This window comes from Cynocephalus volans, chromosome 18 (assembly GCF_027409185.1).
Source record: "Cynocephalus volans isolate mCynVol1 chromosome 18, mCynVol1.pri, whole genome shotgun sequence".
Lineage (NCBI taxonomy): Eukaryota > Metazoa > Chordata > Mammalia > Dermoptera > Cynocephalidae > Cynocephalus > Cynocephalus volans.
The window spans coordinates 7417203-7432799 of NC_084477.1; the positions used below are offsets into that span (position 1 = coordinate 7417203).

Genomic DNA, 15597 nt, shown 5'->3' on the forward strand with positions numbered 1-15597 from the left:
CTGTGCAGCCTCCAGATGCAAACGGTCTGCAGTGACCAAGGAGAGGAACAAGAGGGTCTCCTGGACATGGCTTCTGAGCCACCTTGGGGGGCCACGGGGTCTTCCTAGTCGAGATGCTGCTGGTCGTAATCTGCATTCTCTTATTTGGTGGTGAATGCAGCCCTGGAAGCAAAGGACGGGCAGGGGCAACTCCTGGGCGTGCGTGTGTAGGATCTGAGATACCAAGACAAGGGGACCTCGTCCACAAGGGTGGCCAGAAGCAGAGAGGAAAGGAATAAGGTGGGGGAAGAGGCCTAATTTGAAGAGACTGAAAAATAATCCACATCATGTGTTTAGAAAGTAAAACTAAAAATAGATATGACTGATTAGCAAGTAAACATTGTTGCTTTCTCTTGGGTGATGGTCAGACGTAGAAAAGGAGAGAAAGAAAAAAGAAGCAGGACCAGTAATGTACAAACGATGCCGGTGACTCGTGTGTGGGTGTGTGCACATATGAACGACATGACATGGCTGGGTGGACAGAAAGCTGCGACTCAGACGTGGCGATGGAGGGCAGCTGGTCCCCTTCCTGGACATAACCTGGACCACGGGTGAGCAGTGGGAGACAGGTCCCAGTGATGTAAGAAGAGAGCCCTGTGTGGCCCTAGGCATGGCCCTTCAGCTCAGCAGGGAGGTGAGGGGTTCCCCTTATTCCCCTCAAAAAATAAAGTCACAGGAAATCTCTGACAAACCAGATCAATCATTTCCAGTAGCTCTGTGTCTCCCTTCTCTCAGCCACTCCCAACTGCCACACATGCACATGTCAGAAAGGACAATTTTGGTTTAATTTCCTGCAGCAGCATGTAAAACAGATTAAGGAAATATAAAATTAGAGCCTGCTTGTGCTGGGAAAAGCTTATCTTTTTCCATTAAATTTTATTTTTGAGTGGTAACATTTAAAAGGAGCCTGCACATAACCTTTCACAGAGGACTCATTTGAAGCCTCCAAGGGGAGTGCTTGCAGTACCCACGTACAGACTCTAAATGTCACATGAGAAACGACAGCATAGATTGTCTGCCACATGACGGGCACATGGTTCACTCAGGAATAAAAAAAGCGTCCCCAGACCTGATTTCAATCTCATTGCATTTTTTTTAAAGTAATTTTAGATTTGTGGTCATATATTGAATAAAATGAATTAAATCAAATTATGATTTAAAGTTGGAAGCAATATAGCTTTCATATTAATTTTTAATACAAATATATTAAGCTTATCACAGATCTCATATACTTTCTACTACAAGCCTGAGGAATCCAATAAATGACTTCCCCAAGCACAATTTAAATATGGATATAAAATCAGAGGTAAAAGAAATATATGCATGATAAGAACCTCTGGAATCAGATCACAACAGGCAAAGTGGAAGTGAGTTTTCCTATTCTGCCCATCTCAGGATGAAAGAAGAGTGGGGGACAGTGGAGGGTGATCTGGGGCATTCGAAGTAGGAAATGTAAGCAGCAAGCAGGACAATACATTATGCAGAGCCACAAAAAGCCCTTCACAAGGAGCAGCAGAAAAGCCCAAAGCCTTTGATGACCCATCTGAGCTCAGCAGTGCCCCTGCCGTCCGCATTCCACTCTACACCTTGAACAACTCCAAGTGTAGATTCTGCTGGAGAGATCTGTCCTCCTGGGAGGCAGAATTTTCTTAGAGAAAACATGTGTCCATTCATTCACTCAATATTGTCTGAGCAGCTGTAATGAGTAAGGCTTGGCCCTTGCCCTGGGATGAGCTCTGGCATATTCAGGGAGACAGAATGTAACTACTATATCATTATAGCTGAACAGTGTGAGTCAGACAGACATGCAAAGTGCTGGGATGCCAAGAAAAGGGAAAAACCAGGGAAGCCTAGAGAACCTCAGGGGCTCGGGAAGGGGTTACAGGTGTGGTGGGCTCAGGTCGGTGCCTTTCAATGGTAGTAACTATTCCAGATAAGCAGTTGCTGTTGGGTCTCTATGTTTTATTGATCCATCGATCCAATGAGTATTTACTTAACACATGAGAGACCCTGAACAAGAAACATCTCCTCCCTGAGCCTCAGTTTCCTCAACTGCATAATGAGGAGATTAAATAAGATAAATTCTAAGGGCAACCCAAGTCCCAATGTGTTGTGCAATGTGCCACACCAGATGCAGAGCCAGGAGGTGTGAATTTAGTTTTGTTTCCAAACGTTGTTATTGATTTCTGATTTAATTCTATTGTGTTCAGAGAATCTACTTTGTATAACTTGAATCCTTACACATTTATTGAGATTTGTTTTATGGCCTAGAATATGACCTATCTTGGTATATATTCTGTGGATACGTGAAAAGAATATTTTGCTGTTGTTGGCTGGAATGTTTTATAAATGTCAATTAGATTCTTTTGGTTGATGGTATTATTGAATTCTTCTATATCCTTGCTGATTTTCTGTCTAGTTGGTCTATCAACTGTGGACATAGAAGTGTTGATGTCCTTAGCTATACCAGTGGATTCTTCTATGTCTCCTTTGAGTTGTGTCAGTTTTTGTTTCCCATATTTTGCAACTGTGTTGTTTGGTACATACATATTTAGTACTCCTATGTCTTCTTGGTATATTTACCCTTTATTATATAATGTCCCTCTCTGTCTCTAGTGAAATTTTCTTTGTCCTAAATTCTACTCTATCTGATATTAATATAGCCACTCCAACTTTCTTTTAATTGTGTTTTCATGGTAGGTCATTTTCCATTCTTTTACTTTCAACCTGCCTATATCATATTTAAAGAGAGTTTCTTATTGATGACATATACTTGGGTCATTTTTTAAAACTTTGTTCTACTAATCTCTATCTTTTAATTGGTGTGTATTTAGATGTTTACATTTTTTACATAGACCACATATATAACTTACAATGTAATTATTAACAAATTAGGGTTTAAGTCTGCCATTTTATTTTGTTTTCTGTTTGCTCTGCTTTTTTTTTTTTTTCTTGCATTCCTGAGTGTATCCCTTTATATAGTTTGCTTTTTTAGTGGTTGCTCTAGGTCTTAAACATTATATATACATAACATCACATTCTAGTGGTGTCATTTTACCAGCTCAAGAGAAACCTCACCTCCCCTTATGTCTTTTACCCTCCCCATTTGGAATATAATTGTCCTAAATATTTCCACTATGTACGTTTAGAACCACATCAGAGTAGTATAATTTTTGCTTCAACTGTCAAACAATCTAGAAAACCTCAAGAGAAGAAAAGTCTATTTTACTTACCCATATTTTTGCTTACTGTAATTTTTCTTCTTCCACAATGCACCAAGATTCCTTCTTTTATCATTTTCTTTCTGTTTAGACACATTCCTTTAGCGATTCTTTTAGGGTAGGTATGCAAGTGAAAAGTTCTCTTACTTTTCCTTCATCTGAGAATATCTTCATTTCCCCTTCATTTCTGAAGGATATTTTTGCTGAATATAGGTTTTTGTGTTAACAGTTCTTTTATTTTAGTACTTGAAAAAATGTGCTACTTTCATCTTGCCTCCATGGTTTCTGATTTTAAAAATCACTGCCTTTCAAGTTATTTTCCCCCTATAGGTATAGATAACGTATTCATTTTTCTCTTGTGGCTTTTCTGAATTTTTTTTTTTTTGTCTTAGTTTTCAGAAGTTTGAGTATGATGAGTCTTGGCATGGATTTCTTTGGGTTCATTTAACTTCTTCAATCTGCAGGTTTATGTCTTTTACAAAATTTGGGAAGTTTCCACCATTATTTCTTTTTGCAAAAAAAATTTATTGTGGTAAAATATATGTAACATCATAAAATTTACCATTTTAACTATTTTTAAAGGTATAGTTCAATGGCATTAAGTACATTCACATTGTTGTGTAATCATTACTACCATCCATGTCCAGAACTTTTGCATCATCCTTTAATGAAACTGTATACCCATTAAACAATAATTTCCTATCCCCCACACTCCCTCCAGACCCTGGTAATCACTGTTCTACTTTCTGTCGCTGTGTATTTGACTATTCTAGGTACCTCATTGTATTAGTCCATTTCTGTTGCTTATAACAAAATACATGGAACTGGATGATTTATAAGAAAATGAAATTTATTGCTTACAGTTTTGGAGGCTGGGAAGTCAATGGTCCAGGGAACACATCCAGTGAGAGTCTTGGTTGTGGTGACAGCGATGTCAAGGTATCACATTGCAAAATGGCAGAGCAGAGAGAGCAGGGAGAGCGGAGACCAATCTCCTCATTTACTCTCTTTTAAAGCTCTCCAAACCATGCCCCTGACCACCATACTTAATCCATTCACAGGGCATGGTCCTACAAATCTAATCACCTCTTCAAGACCTCACCTTTCAATTACCATAATAGGATTTCCCACCCTTTTAACAGTCACAGTGGGGGCCAAGTTTCTAATAACTTGGGGGATACAATTGAAGCTTCAGTGAGTTGGGGGGGGGACCTTCAATCCACTACACTTATATAAGTGAAATCATATAGTATTTGTCCTTCTCTGTCTGGCTTATTTCACTTAGCATAATGTCTTCAAGATTCATCTATGTGTAGCCTGTGTCGGAATTTCATTCCTTTCTAAAGCTGAATCATATTTCATCGTATTATATGCCCCAGTCTATGGATGCCTTTTCACTTTGTTCATGGATTACTATGGCTTTGACAAACAAAAGTTTTTAATTTTGGTAAAGTCCAATTTGTCTATTTTTGTTGTTGTTGCCTGAATCTTTGGTTTCATATCCAAGTAATCAATGCTAGGTCCAATGTCATGAAGATTTCCCCCTATGTTTTCTTCTAAGAAGTTTACAACTTTAGCTCTTATGTTTAGGTCTTTGATCCATTTTTATTTACTTTCTGAATATGGTGTGAGATAAAGGCCCAACTCCATTCTTTTGCATGTGGATATCCAATTTCCCCAACACCACTTGTTGAAGAGATTGTTCTTTCTTCATTGAGTGGTCTTGGAATCTCTGTCAGAAATCATTTAACCATATATGTGATGGTTTATTTCTGGGCTCTCTGTTCTAGTACATAGTCTATGTGTCTGTCATTATACCACTCCCACACTGTTGTTCTATTTTTCAAATTCAAATTCAAGGCTTCAGGGTTGTATTTTAATTTCAACAATCTTACACCTGTATCTCTTTTTCCCATGATGAAAAAATTCCTTTTCTATAAGACAGCAACATAACGATCCATTTTCTTTTCCCCAGGATATGTACACAACAGTTGAAATATACAAATAACAATACTACCACCAACAATATGATTACCATAATAGTTAAAAATTATTTTCAGTTATTTATGATTTTATGATATATTTTATTAGGTATATAAAAATTACCATCTTTTAAAAAATCACATTTTAAAAAATCAATAATAATTCATTAATATAATCAAACATGAAACGTGTTTAAATATCTCCAATTTTCTCCCCCTCCTTCTTTCTCACAATTGGTTTGTTTACATCAGGATCCAAACAAGTTCTGCTTCTTGCTTTGGCTGCTATGTCAGCTGTCTTTTAATTTTCTTTTAATCTATAGGTTCCCCCTTCATCTAATTTGTTCTCCTTTACCCCATAAAGTTTCCCAAGGTCTGAATTTGGTGGCGCCATCCCACTAGTGTCATTTAACATGTTCCACTGTCCCCTGCATTTCCTGATGACTGGTTGCTAGATCCTGAGGCCTGGTCTCACTCAGGTTAGATCTGGCTTCAGAGGTACATGTTCTTACTGCAGGAGGCCCATTATGTCTGACCGTCTCTCTGTGATGTTAGCAGTCATAGATGATCATTTGCTACATCCATTATTTCAATAGGGATTTGCAAAATATCATATTCTAATTATCTTATTCTCTCTTTATTCACTAGCTCAGACACTTCAAGAGACAGAAATGTTCCCTCCTCAGCTATTTATGGTTACCTTGAGGGAGGAACAATTTGTATAGGAAAGAAAGGATAAATGCCTGTCTCTTCTCTTTTACTTACTAGTTTTAGAAAAATGAAATGTTTCCCTATCATCTTTCAAAGAGACTGAGAGTTTGTTTGCTTTTGTTTCTTTGCCATTATAGTTTTTTGTGGTGGTAAGATTCAGTTTTTTTTCTTTCTTGTTTGCATTTTTGTTCTACCAGTGGGTTTTCTTCTTTCTTGCCTATTCATGGTAGTGATTATTGTCTTTCAGATTCCAGAAGCAGGACTCCCTTGAGCATTCCTTGCAGGGATGGTTGCATGGTGCTGAACTCCCACAGTTTTTGTTCGTCTGGAAAAAACACTGTTTCTCCTTCATTTCTGAAGGATAGCCTTGCTGGGTATAGTATTCTTGGCCTGCAGTTTTTTTCTTTTAATATTTTGAAAATATCATCCCATTTTCTTCTGGCCTATAGACTTTCTGTTGAGAAGTCTGCTGTTAGTCTGACAGAGGCTCCCTTATAGGTAAGTTGATGCTTTTCTCTTGCTTCTTTTAAGATTCTCTCTCTGTCTTTGAACTTTGCCAGTTTCACTGTAATATGTCTTGGAGAGGATCTTTGGGGACTTAATTTGTCTGGGGATCTTTGAGACTCCTGGACCTCAAGGTCCATGTCTCTTGCTATACCTGGGAAATTTTCATTTGCTATTTTGTTGAATTAGGTTTTCTATGTTTCCATGCCTTTTCCTTTCCCCTCCCCCTCTGGAACACCCATGATTCGAATGTTTGTCTGCTTAAGGATGTCTGCTAGTTGTTTTAGATTTTCTTCATTTTTTAAAGATCTTTTTTCCTTTCTATTTTTTTTTAAAGACTATCTTCAAGATCAGAAATTCTTTCTTCTGCTTGTTCTACCTGCAGCTTAAGCTCTTGGTTGTGTTTTTTACTTTGTTGATTGAATCCTTCAGTTCCATTGAGTTTTACTATATTTTTTATTAAGGTATTAATCTCTTTGTAAATTCCCTCCTTCATGTCCTGGATTTTTTTCTTGTTTCATTATGTTGTCTGAGTCATCTCATATCTCAGTGAATTTCCTTAAGATTGTTGCTTGGAATATCTTTTCAGTCATTTCAAGGGTTTCCTGCTCCATAGGGTCTGGCATTTGAGAATTACTGTATTCTTTTGGTGGTGGTGTATTTTCTTGGATTTTCATATTTCTAGTATCTGTACATTTATGTCTGGTCACCTGGTAAAACTGTTGCTTCTTCTATTACTCTGGAGTGGGCTCTGAGAACAGCAACGTCCTCTTCTTTTTCCAGTCTCTGTGGTGACTCTCCTTGTCAATGTAGTCAAGGGTCTGGCAGGCCACCTGCATGGTGGCTGTGGCTACTGCTGTGGCAACGAGCCACTTTTGTGGCAGCTGTGGCTGTGGTGGGCCACCCACATGGAAGTGGTGTTTTTGGCATGCTCCTTGCATGCTTCCTGGCAGTGTGGGCTGCCCATGGCTCCTGCCTAGGATCCTGGGTGTGCTGCATCACATGGTTTTGATTACTGTTGCATTGTAGTAAATTTTGAAATCAAGAACTGTGAGTCCCCGAACTTTGTTGTTCTTTTTCAAGATTGTTTTTGGCTATTCAGAGTCCCTTGAGGTTCCATATGAATTTTGCGGTGAATTTTTAGACTTGAGCAACAATTTTTTTTTTTTAAATCATTGGGATTTTGATGGGGATTGCATTAAATCTGTAGATCTCATTGGGTAATACTGATATCTCAATATTGAGTCTTCCAATCCACGATCATGGGATGTCATTCTGTTGATTTACATCTTCCTCAATCTGTTTCAGCCATGTTTTATATTTTTCAGTGTACAAGTCTTTCACCTCTTTGGTTAATTCTTAAGTATTTTATTCTGTTTGATGCTATTGTAAATGGAATTATTTTCTTGATTTCCCTTTTAAATTGTTAATTGTTAGTGTATAAAATCACAATTGATTTTTGCACGTTGATCTTGTATCCTACTTTGCTGAATTCATTTGTTAGTTCTAACTGTGTGTGTGTGTGTGTGTGTGTGTGTGTGTGTGTGTGTGTGTGTGTAATCTTCAGAGTTTTCTATGTACCAGGTACTTCAAAAGTTCATGGAGAGAGTTGTATTATCTTTCAATTCCATTTTTCCCCAAACTTTTTGAAGTACCCTTCTATATGATCATGTCATCTGTACACAGAGATAATTTTACTTCCTCCTTTCCAATTTGGGTAACTCCACCACTATTGCTTCAAGTACTTTTTCCATCCTATCCTCTTTCTCTTCTCCTTCTGGGACTCTAATGTTAGATCTTTTGTAATTGGTCCACAGGTCCCTGAGGCTCTATTCAATTTTACTTTTTCTCATTTTTTTTTTTTTTTCTGTTTTCAAGTAGGGTGGTTTCTATTGTTCCATCTTCAAGTTCACCAGTTCATTCCTCTGTGCTTTCCATTCTGTTGTTGCACTCCATTCTATTTATTTTGGTTACTGAATTTACCAGTTCTTAAATTTCTATGTGCTTCCTCTTTATATTATCTATTTCTTTACTGGGACTTTCTGGAGTTTTTTAAATTTGTTTGTCTGTTTTCCCATTTGTCTTGGGGGTATTTGTAATTATTCATTAAAGCATTTTTCTGATGACTTCTTTAAAATCTATGTCACATAAATCTGACATCTCTGTTATTTTGGAGTTGGCCTCTATTGATTTTTTTTTTTTCATTAAGATTAAGATATTCCTGGTTCTTGGTATGATGAGTGATTTTCAATTGAAACCTGTACACTTTGAGTGTTCTATTATGAGACTCTGAATTTTATTTAAACCATCTGTTTTAGCTGGCTTTCTCTGACATCGTTCCAGCAGGAGAACAGGTGGATGACTCCTGGTTAGTTCCAGGTGGCGGTCTAAGTCCAGGTTCCCTACTTGGTTCTGGTTATTACTGGACTTATACTTCTGGCAAGTAAATTTCTGTTTCTTCCTTTAATATGGTTTAATCACTATGCTTGCATTTTACCCATCATTTTCTTCCTTATCTTCTCTCCTTTGTGGTTCAAAAATTCACCCCTCAAATTAATATTTTCTATTTGGAGGTCAGTAGGGGACATTCACAAATATCAGAGCCAGAGACTTGCAAACAACTCTTTGAAGGTATTAGTGATAATTACAGCAAAACATTTCTGCACACCCTCTTGCTCTCTCTACCTCCCAGCTGCCCATATGTTAAAGTGTGATTTTACATGTTTAGAGGCGGGCTTTTTAACCTAGAGGCCATGGACACTTAGAGAGTCCATGAAGAGCTTTCAGGGGGCCTCTGAAGCCCCCTTCCCTGCCAAAAATACAAAATGTTGTGTGTATGTACATTTCTCTGTGGTGAGTCAGTAATTCTCATCAGATTCCTAAATAAGAACATGATCAAAGAGGTTCAGAATCACTGCAGCAGATTAAGGAATTGGAACAATAGAATTGTGGGCTGTAAATCAGCCATTGTGGAGGGCTGGAAATTGGGATGCAGTTTGGAGTAGACAGACACCAGCGTGGTTGTGTTTTGAGCTCTCCCTGAATGTGCTAGGGAAGCCCATAGCTGTGCAGCAATGAAAGGAGCAATGTCTGGACTTACGGCCTGCAGTCCCAAGCCCAAGAAAAACTAAAAATCATCAAGATATAAAACGCTTCACCAAAATAAAATGAGAAAAGGAAAAGCAAAGTGTAGAGCAAGAAGTTTAAATCTAAAACTTGTAAAAGCTGGTTATTAAGGGGAAAAGAGCCTCACTTTTACAACCTGACTTTCACTAACAAAGCAGCTATGCTGGGCCAGGGTGGGGGCTAGCAGCTGCAGAGCTCACAGTAAAGAAACAGCTTCATCAGCATGACAGCCCGCATGGGGACAGTTGTCCTTGAAGTCTAAGAAGTCAAATTAGTAGCAAACAAAATCCTTCCAAGAAATAAATGGGAAAAAAACAAAAAGTAGACTATAGATGAGAGAGCAGGAGGGCAGCACTGTGCAGGCAACCCAGGACTGTCCTGTGGCAGCAATCCCAAGAATTTCAGCTGAGCCCAGTGGAAATGGAAGCCTAAACCAAATTAGGGCTGTGCTAAGTGGATTCCTTTCCTGAAGAAAGCTGGGGCCTAATCAAATCCATAACAAATTTCTGTTTCTGAAGCTTCTCTGATTTCAGTTCCAAACTCAGTCTCTGAAAATCTTATTCAAGCTGTTTCACTCTTATCTCCAAGGTTTCTACAATAAGAAAGAATATCCTGGGATGCCTGTAGAAAGAGAACGTCAGTTTCAAAAGGTGAAGAATGTAGCATCCCTTTCTCCTCTCCAGGTTACCTTAGTCCTGAGAAAGATCAAGAAAGGTTTTCTGCAGAAAGAAACAGACCTGCTTCTAGACTCACAGGTCATATGAGTTCCCGTAGAATGAACATGTCTAGGCATCTCTCCACTAGCAAGTGCTTAGCAAAGGTTGTGAGAAGACCTGGTCCGTCAGCCATATACAGCTAAGAAAACAGGGCCAGGGTGGGGCTTTTAAAGTCCCCTATTCATTGAAAAATTCATTCATTCAAGCAGGTATTTAATAGAACTTGATGTGTTTAAGAGATGTGTGTGTGTGTTAGGTGGCACCAGGAGATCCAAAAGAAACACCAGTCAAAATCCCTTAAGGAATTCCTATTTACCCTGGAGAAATAAAACACATCCATGTGAACTGCTAGGGAGCAGTTATATATCACAAGTGTTCAACAGGGGAGCTACCATATAATCCCAAACTACAAGCACTATCACATCACACTGCTAGCGCTGCACATGTGCTCCTTGCTGGATAATCAGAACTGCGTAAGAGACTCAGTGACTTTTCTAGAATCAAACAGGAAGTGTGGGGTAAGCCCACAATTTAACCCCAAGCCTTATGACAGACTTTCCGATGCTGCTCCCAGAATATCTTTCACATGGCAGCTATCAAGGTCGATGCTTGCTTATCTTTGGTACCAAGAACAGGAGATGCTAAATGATTACCAAGGGAAGCTTCTGGCAGAGGAGAGGCAATCTCACCAGTAGGGTGTGAGGCCACCAGAAAACAGAACTGGGTACAAGGGGTGTGAGAAGGCAATAAGAGAGTTGGCAGAAGGGCTGGTGATGGCCAACACCATCAGCCCAGGGCACACTGTCCCATAAACCCAGACCTAGAAGTCTGCTTGGGTTTGCTCAGGTTTGTCTTTGCACCTGAGGGGGTCAGATGTCTCCTTCAAGAGTTCTACATAAAATGACAATGACTAAAGCCTCACATGAAGGACCCAGAGATCCAAATCATCTCTGATTTCTCTCCCACATTTTCCTCTGAGTGGGCTTCAGGAGTCTGCTAGATCTGGAGGGACTTCTCCACACCGAGCCTTACTAGAGAGCCTTGTCTCTTTAACTGGGCCATTCTAGAGGAAAAGAACAGAGCCTTGGATTTGGGCCTGGATTTAATGACTTGTTCACATGTCTGTCTCCATTAAATTGTAAGGACAATTCTGGGTCTTATTCAAAGTAACAGAAGCATTTAATCAACATGGGTTGAATTAAAGTGAACAAATTAGATGTGGCTCTGTCTCCATGTGACTTTAGACAAGCTCTTGTGTCTCCTAAGCCTTAGCTCCATTTTTCAAATAGGAAGGAAAATGCCTGTCCCACTGACCTCACATGGCTGTCATCTGTCATGAGGACCAAGTAAGATAAATAGGAGCAATATTAATAGTTTCCCATCCCATAGGAACACAAAGGATTAATTTGATCACCTACAAAGCACCTACTTGCACGTGGCCCTGGGTTGGTTACATCATTTTGGGTACTTGGGAAATTTCTTCTACATTATTTTTTCTGTCAGAAATTTCACATAGTAGGCTCTCAAGAAGTATCTTCTGTCTAGCTGAGCTGCGTACCTCTAGGAAGTCCTCTTGCTCTTCCTGTTGACCATGGGCTGATTTTAATTAGAGATCAGGAAAAGGCAACATGGTTACCATTCCACAAAAATTAGCATTAGGATTCTTATTTTTAAGAATCCCTTAGGCATGTGTCATTTCTCTCATCTAAACGCGGGTAGCTGCCCCTGTGATGGGATCAGCTGGCCCCTGGCCACTCCCTGAGCCACCCTGATGCAGGGCCCCAACCTTCCACTTGTAACTCTTCTGCAGACAAGGGCACTGTGGTCTAGAGGACCCCATTAACCACCAAATGCTCCTTGTGAAATCCACACACCAGGTCTCCATACAACCCAACAACACCTGGACCAGATGAGCACGTGAGCTCTCCTTTTGGAGGGCCATGGACTGGGTGAGGGAGTTCTTCCAGGGTGGGAAGGCTGGGACAGCAGAGAACCCTGGGCCCCTCTGGGCAGAGGGACTCCCACAAAGGGCAAAACTAAGCATGACTTTTTAACAAGTAATCCCAACACCGACCCAGTTCTCCCATTTAGTTTCTCAACACTTACTGCTAGGACTGTACTGACCGACTTCCCCACCTGCCTTTCACCCAGCAGTGGGTACTTCCTCAGTTCCAGGTAACTTGCAAGGCAATGAGCTGGTTACAAAGATAACCACAAAGACCTCACAGCCTCCTGGGAGGGAGGTGGGGGGTCGTCGTGTACGCCCACTACACTGTGGGAAGGGCTCTACTGGCAGGCTGAGCAGAGCTGCAAGAGTCCAAGGAGAAAATAATGTTGGAGCTGGGCCCTGAAGCATCCGTGGAGTTCTGCCTGGCCCAGAGGGTGGGTGGGGAGAGCGTTTAAGGCATTGGACACAGCTTGGTAGAGACCTGGGAGTGAGCAGTTCAGGCTGACGGTGGGCAAGGTGGGCAGCACAGAGGGTGTTGGGGATGGAAAGTGAGGAGGAGGTGAGGCTGCAAAGGTGGACTGCAGACAGAGGTTCCAGGCCATGCCACCACGCCAGGAACGTGCCCTGTGCCCTGCGGGCAATGGCTCAGGCGGAAGCCATGGGATCTTGGCGAACTCACCAGTCTGAGATTCTTCATGGCCTGGGGAAACATGCCTTGATGCAGCTGCAGTTTGCCCACCTTCATGACCTGCACACCTCTCACGGGATGGCTCCCTGGGAAGAAAATCCTGGAAGAAAACCCAAAAGCAGAGTCAGTAGCTCTCACCTCTGGAGAGAGCAGGTCATCAGGAGACTGTGAACGTGGGAGCAAACGCTGGCTGTGAATGTTAATGAGCTACTGAAAGGAAATCAGCTTTGCAGTCCAGGAGAATGCACTCCTGAGGGGAATTAGCACATGTTCAGTCTCCGGTCCCCAGGATGCCTTCTGCACTAGGGAAAAAAGGACAGGACTGGAAGGCCTCGCTAATAAGCACTAGGGAAGTAAAAGTTTGGACCTCTGCATATGTCTTTGGGAGGCGGAGGAGAGACCAGGTATTGACCTGTCCTCCATGCTCTTCTGTGCAGCTCTGGCACTAGCACAGCCAGGGAACAGAACACTGCCTGCCTCTCGACACATATTTGTTGAAATATGTATTTTCAGGTATGAAAGTTTTCACGATCCCCCAACCAGACACTACCACAGCCGCTTCCTCACCTTTAACTGCAAAACCCTTTGAATCTCAGTTGTAGAGTTCATCATGGCCCCCCTTTCTCATAGGCACTTGCCTATTTATTTTATCATCTCACTGGATCATTATGCTTTGTATGCAAGCAGCCCATCTGTGTTCTCCGTGATGTCCTGCATGGAGGAGGAACTCAGGACACACTTGGTCTTTCGCATGCAACAGAATAGAATAGGGTGTCATAGTGGACCAAAGAATGAGGACTCGGGGCTATGTTTCAGACCCCACGAAGAGCTAGGTGACTTCAGTTCAATTGATAAGAGCTGACTAGATTGGACTCAGCAAAATGTGCACAGTCTGGCCTCACCTTCTGTTCTCAGAGAATCCTGAGCTCCTGCTGTATACGCAGGATTGTATCTGGGGCTAGAGGAAATACCACACTGTATAGTTATGAGCTTTTCCCTCCAGGCCCATTGATCCCATTAGGCACAAGACAAATATTCAAACAAGAGTTAAAACAATCTTCCAGGATGGTGCATGATTTAGTGCCCAAATCAGGTGTGCCTCAGTGTATGCTAGTGTTCAGTTCAAGTTTGTTGAATTGGACTGAGAAAATGACTCAAGTTATGGAGAGAGAGAGGTGACTGGCGGCTAGATGGACTGGGGATGGCTTCCTGGAGCGGAAGCTGGCTGGGGGGAAGGGAGGCATGCCCTGCCCACTGCAAATGCTGCTTCTCAGTGCCGCTGGGCGCCTGGACATCGGGACGATCCCAGAAGCCATCACTTACACAGAGCTTGCCCAGCACTGTCCTACCTGCTTTGCATTTATGAGCCCTCGGAACCACATTTCAGCTCTACCACGTGACAGATGAGGGAGACTCACCAGGAGAGACAGGCATGGTCTGTGACAAGTGCATGCATATCTGCAATCCATTCCCTCTCCCTGAACCTCAACTCTTGCCCCCATGAAATGTGATAGAGAAACTTTTTGTCATTCACGTTCTTTAAAAAGTGGAAAGCAGTACCTGGGAGGAAGGTATTTAAGTCACCAGAAGGTTGGCCAGGCCTCTGCTAAAGACCTCAGAGGGGAGGGGGAGGGGACAAACAAAGGAGACACCTGGCTCCTGGAGTTTTCTTCATCTCTTGAGCATGCCAAGGGGCCAGTCCCTTCCTCTCCCACCCTTAATATCTGAGCAGCATTACCTACTTGTGTGAGACGAGTTTCAGATCCCCAGACAAAAGGCTTAAGTGCAGGACACCATTATCAGGAGGTAATTGTCCTGGACACTTTCCTTGAAAAGCACACCTGGATTCGGGATTTTGTTTTATTGCTATGAATGTGGCATAATTAAATTTAAAGGCCAAAAAGTAATTTTATACTAATAATCACCCCACTAAGTGGATGTCTGTCATGTCAGTTAGCAGAAGGAAAGAAAATCTTTGGTTCTACGATAGCAGAGAGAGAGAGGTGCATAATTATGCTGTGACAGGTACCGGCCCCGGTCACTTAAAGATATTTTAAAAAGAACTGGAATTTAGTAAGGAGAGGATCAGGAGGACGTGTCTGTGAGGGGGACCCCCACATAAGTCCTTAGGCAGGCTCACAGCTCTGGCAGGGGTGCGGATTGCGGGCCTGCTTTGTTTTTGGAGGCCTCCCAGCTGACACATGGAATAGGAATCGTGATTTCTTTCTGGAACAGCACCCAAGGAAAACTGGTGAGGCTCACTGCTGCTGGGAGAAGTTCTCCACCAAGGGCACGGGCTTTCATCAACTTTACCATGTGTGACAGGGATGAGGAGAGAGGGGGGCCCACAAGTAGTCATCAATCACAGGACTGCCAAAAGTCAAGGCCAGGTTGAGAGCCCAGGCCAGAGAAGGAACCAGGTGTGCTGAGGACCGTGAGGACTAAAACAGGAGTCTGAGGGAAACGGGGAAGGAAGGTGCGACGATGACATGCCAGTGCTGGAAGGACCCGGAGAAGTCCAAGGCGAGTCCCTGCCCTCGGTTAGCATACAGTTGAGTTGCAGAAATGAGGCCAATTAAATCATGCTATAGAGACGAGGGGGGGAACCACCAGATCATGGCACAGGACGGGGGTGCTCTGGGAGCTGCTGGGACCACAGCGT

General features: G+C 41.9%; 1 protein-coding gene across 2 annotated transcripts in view; it reads right to left on the reverse strand.

The window, feature by feature from the left end:
* Positions 1–15597, reverse strand: part of SMYD3 (SET and MYND domain containing 3) — a 663795-nt gene that overhangs the window by 4310 nt on the left and 643888 nt on the right. For both annotated transcript variants that reach the window (XM_063082741.1, XM_063082740.1), the window contains one exon: positions 12927–13035. In XM_063082741.1, the coding sequence (XP_062938811.1) occupies positions 12927–13035 (109 nt within the window). The remainder of the gene's footprint in view (positions 1–12926; positions 13036–15597) is intronic.